Source organism: Tubulanus polymorphus, chromosome 7, assembly GCF_964204645.1.
Source record: "Tubulanus polymorphus chromosome 7, tnTubPoly1.2, whole genome shotgun sequence".
NCBI lineage: Eukaryota > Metazoa > Nemertea > Palaeonemertea > Tubulaniformes > Tubulanidae > Tubulanus > Tubulanus polymorphus.
This window is the reverse complement of record NC_134031.1, coordinates 4,017,554-4,028,408: the sequence shown is the minus strand read 5'-3', so window position 1 is coordinate 4,028,408 and position 10,855 is coordinate 4,017,554. Positions and strand designations below refer to the sequence as shown.

General features: G+C 38.1%; 3 protein-coding genes across 4 annotated transcripts; 1 reads left to right on the top strand and 2 right to left on the bottom strand.

Moving 5' to 3' along the window:
• Positions 1–101: 101 nt before the first annotated feature.
• On the top strand, positions 102–3,649 carry LOC141908615 (uncharacterized). Its single transcript, XM_074798717.1, has 7 exons — positions 102–173; positions 438–608; positions 1,094–1,208; positions 1,286–1,387; positions 1,705–1,845; positions 1,937–2,115; positions 2,399–3,649. Exons 1-7 carry the CDS (start codon positions 104–106, stop codon positions 2,755–2,757), a joined length of 1,137 nt encoding a protein of 378 aa, XP_074654818.1. The 5' UTR covers positions 102–103; the 3' UTR covers positions 2,758–3,649.
• Positions 3,650–3,912: 263 nt separating this feature from the next.
• On the bottom strand, positions 3,913–8,386 carry LOC141908614 (serine/threonine-protein kinase Pink1, mitochondrial-like). Its single transcript, XM_074798716.1, has 9 exons — positions 7,837–8,386; positions 6,949–7,450; positions 6,686–6,857; positions 6,221–6,400; positions 5,816–5,979; positions 5,606–5,724; positions 5,135–5,297; positions 4,992–5,053; positions 3,913–4,520 (listed from the first exon to the last, which is right to left on the bottom strand). Exons 1-9 carry the CDS (start codon positions 8,191–8,193, stop codon positions 4,251–4,253), a joined length of 1,989 nt encoding a protein of 662 aa, XP_074654817.1. The 5' UTR covers positions 8,194–8,386; the 3' UTR covers positions 3,913–4,250.
• A 789-nt stretch (positions 8,387–9,175) lies between these two features.
• On the bottom strand, positions 9,176–10,808 carry LOC141909068 (brevican core protein-like). Of its 2 annotated transcripts, none has more exons than XM_074799407.1 (5): positions 10,711–10,808; positions 10,394–10,414; positions 9,975–10,124; positions 9,609–9,688; positions 9,176–9,408 (listed from the first exon to the last, which is right to left on the bottom strand). In XM_074799407.1, the coding sequence occupies exons 1-5, from the start codon at positions 10,721–10,723 to the stop codon at positions 9,250–9,252; spliced, it is 423 nt and encodes a 140-aa protein (XP_074655508.1). In that variant the 5' UTR covers positions 10,724–10,808; the 3' UTR covers positions 9,176–9,249. The 2 variants fall into 2 exon arrangements, with proteins under 2 accessions (XP_074655508.1, XP_074655509.1); XM_074799408.1 differs by having other exon boundaries at positions 10,731–10,796.
• Positions 10,809–10,855: the final 47 nt, after the last annotated feature.

Below are 10,855 nucleotides of genomic sequence, written 5' to 3'. Positions count from 1 at the left end.
GTATATAGAAAGAATAATAGAAGCATCAATAAACGTAAACAAACAGAAAGAAATTATTCAAGGTGCACACCACACACCGGTATTGTAAACCGGAGACTCGAAAATGGCTTCGTGGAGTTCTTGGCGAGGTTTTTCCGACGAAGAATTGAGAAAATTTAAGTCCTCCCGACCAGGTAAGATACTTTCAACCGCACTTATATTGCGGATAATTAAATTTTCTAAAGTAAAAGTGTAATCAGCAAGGTTGTATTTGTGCGTTAAAGCTATAAGAATACGAAAACATGTTCTTCTTGTCTTGTTTACCATTCCGCCATCTATCGGCTAAACCGAACACAAGAATAGGGATAATTTTGATATTATGCCAATAATATTTAATCCAACATGAAAATGTAGATAATAATCCAATATAAATGATGAGAAAAATTTTTAAATTTCAGTTAAGCTGCAAAGACAAAAAGACTTGAACGTGTCTCAAATAAAGCGAAAATCCACAACAGATATGAAAAGTAAACAGTGGCCATCATCAACAACAGCTTGCAATCAAAACATTGCTACCAGCATTACTTGTGAAAGTGTAATAGAAAGCTACAAGAATAGTCCTGCTAATGGTATGCTTATTTTCAGGAACAAATTTCTCACAGTTCAGAGTTAAAACATAACTAGGGCCTACCGCATTTGATCCAAACACAGGTACTTGAAGTTTTGGGTTGAACTGTAGCCCACTAGTACATCATCCAGTAACACTGCCAGGGTCCCTGGCTGTGTTACTGGATGATGTACAGATGATGGGATATTGGCTGATCTAAGTTCACCCCCTAAGTTAACTAAGCTACAGTTCACCAGCAAACTTCAAATAAGAACCCCTGTGGATCCAAAAGGCCAATTACAATTAAAGCCCAATTACCACTATCACTAGAACACCTGAGTACCAGAACTATTGCAATGGACCATTTGATTATATCTTCCATGTACTAACTCAACTATAACGCTAGTTCAAATCACACTCACCTAACTTAATAGATATAACTGGTCCTAGGGCCCACAGAAATCGTTGGGTTAGCAGCCCCTTCTCTTTCTATTTATTGGATCGAAGAATGCAGCAAAATAACAGAAGAAAGCAACGACGATTCAACGAAAAAACAAGAGAACATAAAGACAGAAGATGAAGAATCGGAATCATTAGTATGTGCAGACGACGATGTCCGAGAGTAAGAATTATTCGTTTTTATTGCGGGAAATCTACTCTCGTCAACCTATTGAATTGTTTCCCCATGTGCTATTGCAGAAAAGAGCTATCGAAACTTGAAAAGTTCCAACAACAACAAAAAGTGATGGAAGAATTGAACAAAAAGAATAAGGAAAAGTTGATGATTGCTTTGGCGGAAAGGTATGGGATTCATCATACCCTTGATCCAGCTTAACTTAGCCTATAATCTTCACAGAATTTCGTTTACATACAAATGGACAGTGAAACATACCAGTAACCTCCTTAGCAGAGATCATAAATTTCAGTCCATTCAAGTTTGATGTTTGGCATCACCACTAAATACTATTTGATACGAAGAACTGAATTTTGTGGGATTTTCACCTTGGTGGATATTAACTTTGGGGATTTTTGCCTGTGTTACCATCTCAATGTTGCTGATCTCACGATTGTCTTTTATCACATCAATACCCCGGTATTTGTTATTTCTATTTTTCAAGGCGAGCGAAAGCTAAAAAAGAAAGTACGAAACTGTGTCACATTCAGAAAGAGCTCACTCATTTAGACTCACTGCTGAGCGTCGATGTCAAAATACTGAGAGATAAAATTGAAGGAGCCTGTCGAGAATTTTTACATGCACAGTTAAGTTTCTCTTTCGATTCAATCACGGTATACTCGCCTTATGTTCATACAAAATCTATTGTTTTATGTTAATTTCTATCATCCACGTAGGAAACATTATGAAAAGGCGGAATGTGAATTCATTACCGCCAAGTTGGAACTTCATAAAGCGTCCGAATTGAAAGAGGAATTAACCGAACATTTGTACACGATTATTCATCAAAATGAAGTGCGTAAAGCTCAGAAACTTTCTCAACTGATGCATGAACTCGAACTGGAAACAACGACCGGTTAGTGTTTATCAAATCAACGAAATCTAAAATTTTTACGGGCTTAAGTTTTGGACCTGGGCTACATCATATTCATTGCTTATGACGACCATTTTTTCCCCTGAAATTTGATAATACCTGATATAATGAATTATCTATAAACAGATTTCTGATCTCCCGTTTCTTGACCCCCCAAATCCATTACTGAAGTTAAATTAACTCTATATGGTCCACTTAAGAAACTATGCGCTATCACCATCTCAAAGATTATCTTATTATCTTGATCCGGCAATTTCCTTTTCAGATGAATTGATATGCAATGTTCCTGCTTTACCATCTTTGTCAGTTGTAAATCCGTGCCAAGTGATCAGTCATAAAAATCCTGCTACAGATGACAACCAAACCACTGTGGAATGCAAAGCAGATGCTACAAATTCTAGCGTTAATGAAACAGATAGCTGTAGATTATCTACGGACCAGTGTTCCCCGCCCGACAAAACTGTTATTGAAAATTTGAAAGAATTGAAATTGCCGACAATGGCCGATGTAAATGGAGACCGCAGCGAACAACAGATAGTGACTGAAAAAGAAGATTTTATAGAAAAGGAAATAACCACTGAAAATAATTCTCCTAATGCAGCTAACTCAAAGGTTGATCAGTAGCCATTGTAAGAAAAGGAACGGTTTAATCTAAAAGAACATATTTATAGTCAAGTCTGGTACTTGTGTATGTGAGATCTAGTTTCTTAGAGAAGGCAAGTGTTTTGAAGTGGTGTTTGTTGAATTTGGTTGTTCTCAGAAAAGCGAATCAAAATGATAAACCCAGTTCTACTCAACCGAGCACATTCGACTTGGCCTTTCTCAGGTGTTTAGATGAAAAAACTCATTCTCACCAAAGAAGCTATTAAGCTAAACTGAATCCAGAAGCATAGCCCATGGTCCAGTCCAAATTTGTTTATAAGACTTACTAAAGTTAGTAGATCGGACAAAAATGGACCTTGGAGCCAAGAACAAGCGTTAGCCGTCTCGAAGTTGAGCACTGAGCTAATGATCATGATGATCATGTCCCCTAGATCTTTCTTTTACAGCGCACTGGTTAAGAACTATTTTAACCTGACTTGCTCATATCATTGGTGCAGGTTATAACTTGCTCTTCCTTTAAATATAATTATACTTAACGTATATCTGCATTTATGCCATATTTGTTGCCTTTCTGGTTGAAACTGCTGACATTTTTGGTATTCTCGTAATATCTGGTTCATTTCTTTTCATCTGCTAAAATTGTATCTTGTTTTTCTATTAAAGATTTACTGTACATATTATTTTGAAAGATCTAGATAAAATACTGAAAGTTGCTAATAATATCGTGCGTTAATGCACTTATATTGAATCTATGTTTTTTAAATGTATCTTAAATCACGTATTGAATGGTGTTTATTACTGGTATGAAAGGTACGTACTTATGAATTATCATAAAATAACAATTTGATTAGAATTAGACTGCTGAAAATAAATATCAATACTTATGGTGCTAGTGGTATTTTGTCATTTTATTCTTGCCATTTAATAGTGATTAATAAAATGTTATTTACATTATTTCTATGTATTGATTATTTTTTTCTCCCATTATCTCTTCAAATCGTGCCCACAAGTGCTTGGTAATTTCTCCTGAATGACGGATCTATGACGAAGGATTTAATTTTGACTGGTTCCAGGACTGAATAATGATGTTCCGTTAACTGGTTTGGGGCAGTATTATTGAGGGTTGACTATATCATAATAGAATCCAGTTGTAATCAAAAGTACAAAGAAAGAAAACTTATATCAATCGCAAGCATATATTTAAATTTTATTTCCAAATATTCCCCAGGTATAATAATAATTCATTTTCAACCAATTTATATTGATCTACATTCTGGGGGTCAGTTTCATAGACCAATTCTAACTTTACTCAATTGAAATTAAATAGTCAACCTCCAGAAAAACAGCCAATAAAAAATTGACTGTATTTTCAATTTTTAAAAGCAGAAGAAACTTAAAAGTTTTTACATGAACTAACACAGACCCGAAACAAGTAGAGAATCCTAGTAAAGCACATCCAAACAATGTTTAACATTGTGACAGATTTATAGTGATAGTTTCTCGGAGACATTTCTTCAATCCTCGTCTTGTAAAAGGTAAACAGCCTCTGTGATATCTACGATATCTGCTCTCATCAGGAAGAGCTGTTTGAGTTGATAACCGACTGAGTTCTTCACGATACAACCAGATGAACGTAACCTCGACATGATAGCGTCCGCCGCGAGGATCATTAACCAGCTTAAAATTTCAGTACGGGTCGGTGGTTCGGCTCCGGGTTTTCGCCATGAGTCCGGTCCCCATAAAATGATTTGTAACATGTTCACAGCTTGCAGGGGTGAAACACGCTGAAATCAAATGCAAGCTATTTAAAACCTGTAACAGAGGTATCAAATCTGCAGCCTGGCAATCACTGTTTGTAAGTGTGGTGATAAAATTACGTAGTAGTACGTTCATTTTCAATCAAAAATATCTGAGGTAATGTGAAGTGCTGAAGCCTTGCCAAAATATAATTGGAACGATGTATTGCATGTCTGAGAGGTCTGGGTCCAGGCAGAGCTGTAGATTGATACTGAATTAATACCAATGGTGAACTATGTCATAACCTTGACATTTTGAAGTCCATTTATAGTATGGAATACAAAATATTGTAGCCTATTGATGTAAATCGTAACTGGCTTCATTCAATGAGAGTTTAATGTAGCCTATTTAGCAGGGATTTTTCATGGGAAGTTGAGAGACTACTGTTGGTACATCGGGTAGTCTTATGCTGTAAACTGAGTTTTAGAAAATATCTCAAGTTGTTCCATTCTACGAACCTGTTCTGGTTCTGGCTGTAGCATAAGGTTTATCACTTTTTTCACAATTTCCGGAACTGTATCTTAAATCCATGAAAACATATTTTCAGTAACGAGTATAGACCTCATAAGAGAATTCATCATTCATGGCAATGTTGGTCTACCTGGTAAATCTGGCAGGTCGGTTGTCTTGCATGTTTTATTAGACAGTTTACGGTAGATCGGGTTTGGTAAGCCGTAAATCTCGTACGCCAATGTTCCAGCCGCCCAAACATCAGCTTTGTCATAGTCGAGAAAAGACTTCGGTCCAGGCTCTGCTTTGGCAATCTACAGCATAATCCATAGACATAACTACAGAGGGACTGCATAGAAATACATTGATTTCATCCAAGGAGATACCGGTACATGGATCCAAAAATGAAAAAGTCAACCATGTGAGTACATGCGATGTCACTATTCTAATGAAACAAATACCAGGAAGCCCTCCCTTCAGCTCTACTAATTGATTAACAAAACAGTTTTGGGGTATTAAATCTAAAAAGTTTGGTACCCGATATTCTCTTTCATATAAGCTGCTATCAAATTTCTCTGGTAAAGATCCAAGTCGAAAGAGAGTAGTCACCATGTTAACCTACCTCGGGAGCCATAAGTGCTGCATTTCCACCTTTACTAACTTCCGAAGAATTGTATGGTATCTTCAACCGACCTTCCGATAAACAACTACCAAAATCACAGATAACTAACTCAGCTTCGTCTACAAAACAAGTCCATGAAAACCGTAAAGTATTAACCTTAGCAACTATCTTAGTTCCATATTTCTTTCAATGAAATTTCGAAAAACAAACCTTTCTGACGGTGAATCAGAACATTATTACTTTTGAGGTCTCGATGCGCCACCCGGTGTTTGTGCAGGTGAAGTAGCCCTTCAAGCAGCTGAGCGAATAGAAATGTTGATTGTTCATAATCCAAATCATGATTGGCTAGATACTCCCGCAATGTGTAATCGTACCTACAATTCAAAATCATACTTCGTCGTTTCCCGGCATATTTCCTAGACAAATCCATTACACATAATAACCAGAAACAAAGTTAACACAACAGGCATTTTGAATCGGTTGATTATGTAAACAAAGTTTATATAATCAACGCCAAACAGTAGGGATAATAAAGGCTCTAAATAATGTGATTAGAATATTCTCGAGGCAACCCATACCATGTCTATTATGTCTTGACTAACAATCTGTACATACTTTTTCATGACGAGAAACATAGTCTGATTTCTGCCGTATCCGTCCGGATTAAGTTTTACAGGCAACGCAAGCGGATATTCCGATTCGGCTCCGTTCAAAAGAGGCACGTCGTCGACGAACATCATCGGCATGGCAACGATATTCGGATGTGGCGGTAAACGTTTCATTTTACACCGATGCCTGTAAAAATGTATATCAAATACGCACTGATTAGTTAGAAACATTCATGTGAAGTGCAGGGGCGGATCCAGGGTCTAATTCAAAGAAAGCTCATCGGAAAACATTTTTGGAAATACAGAGAACGAGAAAATGGATTTAACCTGTAGTTATCAGTGAAATATTTTTCATTTTCCCATAAAATAACTTGACAAGTTGGGGTGTGCACCTTCCTCTTAAATCCACCCCTGGCCTGAAGTATATCTTCAGATGATCATGATCATGTTTCGAATAATGACTTATCCTCACCTGTTGTGCCACATTTCTTCCAGTCTCGAATCAATAGCGCGAACCGGAAGGGCCTCTTTCTCGAAACTGGCCACGATATCATTCCAACATGATTCGGCCTCGTAGTTGAAAATAATCTTCACAGCTAGATCGAAATTTCCCGAAGGACGAAAATCTGGTGCTTCTTTTTTATCTGGAAAACAGACCGTTTTGCCAAAAGCTACTTATCATCTAAATGAGGAACCATTTTTCAGCAAGCTTTTTGAATCAGGTCAGTGTCCTACCTGATAATTGCCCTTCATCGCCGTAGAATGAATGATTCGTCGATTCATTCGAAGACAACTCCGTTGGAACAATACTATCATTACTAGTATCATTCAGTATTATAAAGCTGTCATCGCAATCGTCATCCAAAAATCCATTTTCATCATCAGAAGTTTTAGGTTTTACATCATCTTTCTCTGGTAGATCGTCGCTATCATCCAGTACGATAAAGCTGTCCTCGCTATCACGCCCGTCAACCAGAAAACCATCATCTAAGACAACGAAGCTATCTTCGTTTTCTGCGATATCTTCTTCTACGCTGAACTCAACTGGCGGTAGATCGAGAACGCCATCTTCATCCGACTCATCGAGTGTCCTGTTGAGCTTTGCCTCGTGAACGACTGCGTTACAACCTTTACCGATGATGTTGCCGAAATCGAAGTCCTCAACTTTCGCGGGCCGTGCTCCGTCAGATAATTGCGATTCAGTTTCCAAAGAAGAATCGTGACGCTTGAAAATGTCCTGGAAATGTAGAATTTTAAAAATCACAGCATAAGAGTGCTTTCCAGTACCTCAGCATTTTTAGCGTAACCCTTTCAGTCCGACCTGATATTGCCATAAAAATTTGAAAATTACACCACAGTGCAATGTATGATGGATGCACTACCATATTGCATCTACCTCACAGTACAGTGTATCGTTAGATCGATATCTAAACAGGTCCTGTCATCTTAAGCAGGGATTTTAACTGAATCTATAATTAACTTTACATGGATGAAACCCATTGTGGGGTTGGGGCAATAGGATGGGTGGATTAAACACCGCGATACATGATAGATGCCATGGAAATGTTAAACTTGGATCATTTTATTCTTTGAAAATTTTCTATCAAGTTTTGTAATACGTACCTGTATGATATTACAGATATCTTCCTGTTCGGTTGTGCGTCTGTGCCAACCAGTATCAGTTCCAGCCAATGCAACTCCAACGAATCCGAAAGCCGTTATTGGGCGTAATCCGGCTCTGAAAATTGAACCGGCGAGCCCGGCGGGAACATACTTGCGGCGTAGCTCGGATGCCATCGATTTTCGTGCAAATTTCTGATACACGTGCGAAAATTTCGTCGGCTGGGCAACGGGTCGTGAGTGTTGAAATTCATGACGAAAATTTTGCTGGCCTCCTCTGCCGACTTTATTAATTAGTGGCGGCGCTCGATCGACAAAATTCTGGACGACTCGCCTCGCGTAGTTTACTAATCTCGCCATGCCCGCAGCAGCAGTAGTGGAAGACCTGTTGCCACCACTTCCAAGAAGGCCCTTTCTGACACCACCCCAGTGGGGCCTTAACAATTCTGTTAATCGCGACAACGTTTGTGAGAGCAGTTCTGACTTGGAAAATAAAATAATCGTGCGATGGGATGATGAAACGAAACTTCGCAGTTTTGACAGTTCTCGACTTTACCACCACCTACAGGCGGCTAAAGAAAGGGGTAGCTCCGACTATTCCAAGTTCCGACATTACGCCAACCAGGGCATCCATATCGAGGGAGACACGGAATCGACTTATGTTATTCGCTGCGGACGGATAAGTAGCGCTACTAAAGCTATTTTTTGCTACCTTTATTTTTCTCCACGACTCCAAAATACGAAAACATGTTTGGTTCAAGTTCTCTTTTCGTCAGAACGTCCAGGAAAATTGTTCTTCTTAGTCTTCTTTTCTATCTGCGGAGTGCGGGCGCGGAAAATGTCTTACAATATGAAAATGGGACTCCACGATCGCCCGCGTCAGTTGGTTTCTTCAAACAGAATGAAACATACTAAAAGTGTGATAAGACTGGTGCCATGTAGAAAATCCCACAGATAACGAGAAAATAACGTTAAATCCGAAAATGTTTCCTTGAGCTCACAGGGGCCATAATCAGGAGTTTTTGAATAGGTACTATTAGTTAGGCCTCCCCCAGGTACTGCGGCCAGTCGATGTAGGCCGTCCTTTTGACCGAACGGCTCGCTAATTTTTATTAGGTATTTGGTTTAACCTCTCATTTTTGTCAGATAGAAAAATTCGCTATTAAAAGAAAAATCGCTATTTTTTCTTGACTTCTTCTTTAATATTTGATTTTTTACTCCCCTAAATTTCGAACCACAAAGACGTTAGTTTAAACATCAAACAATGTGTAGGCCTATGGGTATCGTGTTTAAATGAGGGCTCGTAGACTACAAAGATGTATACGATCTGAAGATTTCTGCATTCAAATAAAAGAATTCTATTCTCATTACATAGTAAATTTCACAAAATGCTTCTATATTTTTCGAATGAATTGCTTAGTTTTTCTTCGAGCAGATAAATGGATGAGCGGTCTGAGCGCATTCTACCACTTTCCAGCTGCCATCATTGTTAATAGCGGTGCAGTATTTCTCCGCAGCTGCCACTGCTGGGGCAACCTCACCTCCCGGACCCCAGTTCGTAAAGACATCACCATCCTTCAAATGAAACACATCAATCAATAAATGACATTGTGAACGTATTCATAATTTTCCATTTTTGTATCAGAAGAAAAAATCCATTGAAAACTATACCGTTCCAGAAATACGTTCCGGAGATACGACAACTCGGACTAATATAACGGTCCCGTGATCCGACTTTTTGTATATATCAGAAGAATAATCTATTGAATACTTACGTTCCAGATAAAGGTTGGTGAAGTATCGAAGTCAATTCGATGAAAACCGATGTAAGATTTCGATGATGACCTCGAAAGTTCTATGGAAAAATTAGATACAATTTCAATATGTTCGATGATTCGAAATGTTCCGAATTTACTTCCTCATAGGAAGTAAATGGATTTTAGATTAGGTTTCGCATGTAGTAAGATAGCCGATAACTCGGTGTACCAGTATCGAGTATTGATTAAAACAAAAAACCTGGTGCCTATTTTGATTTTCAAATATAAACATTTTTGTATTTGGACTCATTATGACATTGTCATAACTTCAGTATGCTATTGTATTATCATTTTATCTCAAATTACCTCACCGACGGAACTTACCTCCGACAAATCTTTGCTCGTCCCAACTACGTATTTCTGCTAATTTTCCGTTGATTGCTTTACATTTATCCGCTGCAACTTGTCGTACAACTTTTTCGGTGAATTGCTTGAACATCTTATTACCATATCTTCGCCACCCATCGCATGTCACTAATAGTTAAATGGAATAAACGATTTAGTTTTGATGTAATCACATATGACCGACGCGATAGACTTATCTATCAACCATCATCTTACGGAAGAGATACTTTCTAAATCGTATCGAAGATATCCAAGCCCTCTCTACGATATATGTAACGACTAATGAAATCATAAACATACAACCGTAATCCTTTTGCCCATTTTCATTTCATTTTTGCAATACGTGTGTGTACCCTTCATTCAACAAAAATATCAATGATTTTCAAATACATGATTACCTTTAGGATCCGTGAGTGTGGCTGAAATAGACAAACATTCCGTTATATTCAGTAATCTGATTATTACTAATTTCTAAACCCTGTCCTGTTATTCTATTTCATCAACATCAATTACAAAATCAAACATAGAATATTCTGTTTTCTCGTGAAAGAAAAACAGAATATTCACACACAAGAAAACATAGTGTTTTCGTCTTAGGCCTCGAGACTGAATCATTTATAAGTAACCGCTATCCGCACATTTCTTGAATACATAACATTCTTATACGAACAGTAAATGAAACATCCCTTTACCATTGCGTGATCACACTACGTACCCCCCAGAATCATTATCTACCTCGATGGGATGAGTGTGGTCACTAATTTCATCCGCGGCCAAGACGCCACATATTGCGCCTTACCGCGCCATTTTCGCATTTAACAATGTAAGAGCGGGGTTGTCCGCACACACTGAATAACGTG

Excerpts from the sequence above, each read along its gene's own strand:
- LOC141908615 (XM_074798717.1), top strand. The coding sequence starts at position 104 with ATGGCTTCGTGGAGTTCTTGGCGAGGTTTTTCCGACGAAGAATTGAGA. Across the intron at positions 1,209-1,285 it reads GCAGACGACGATGTCCGAGA|AAAAGAGCTATCGAAACTTG; the intron begins GTAAGAATTATT and ends GTGCTATTGCAG. Across the intron at positions 2,116-2,398 it reads CGAACTGGAAACAACGACCG|ATGAATTGATATGCAATGTT; the intron begins GTTAGTGTTTAT and ends TTTCCTTTTCAG.
- LOC141908614 (XM_074798716.1), bottom strand. The coding sequence starts at position 8,193 with ATGGCGAGATTAGTAAACTACGCGAGGCGAGTCGTCCAGAATTTTGTC. Across the intron at positions 5,725-5,815 it reads TCTGATTCACCGTCAGAAAG|ACGAAGCTGAGTTAGTTATC; the intron begins GTTTGTTTTTCG and ends CTTGTTTTGTAG. Across the intron at positions 5,298-5,605 it reads CAGCACTTATGGCTCCCGAG|ATTGCCAAAGCAGAGCCTGG; the intron begins GTAGGTTAACAT and ends ATTATGCTGTAG.
- LOC141909068 (XM_074799407.1), bottom strand. Across the intron at positions 10,125-10,393 it reads CACACTCACGGATCCTAAAG|TGACATGCGATGGGTGGCGA; the intron begins GTAATCATGTAT and ends TTTAACTATTAG. Across the intron at positions 9,409-9,608 it reads CACCAACCTTTATCTGGAAC|GATGGTGATGTCTTTACGAA; the intron begins GTAAGTATTCAA and ends TTTCATTTGAAG.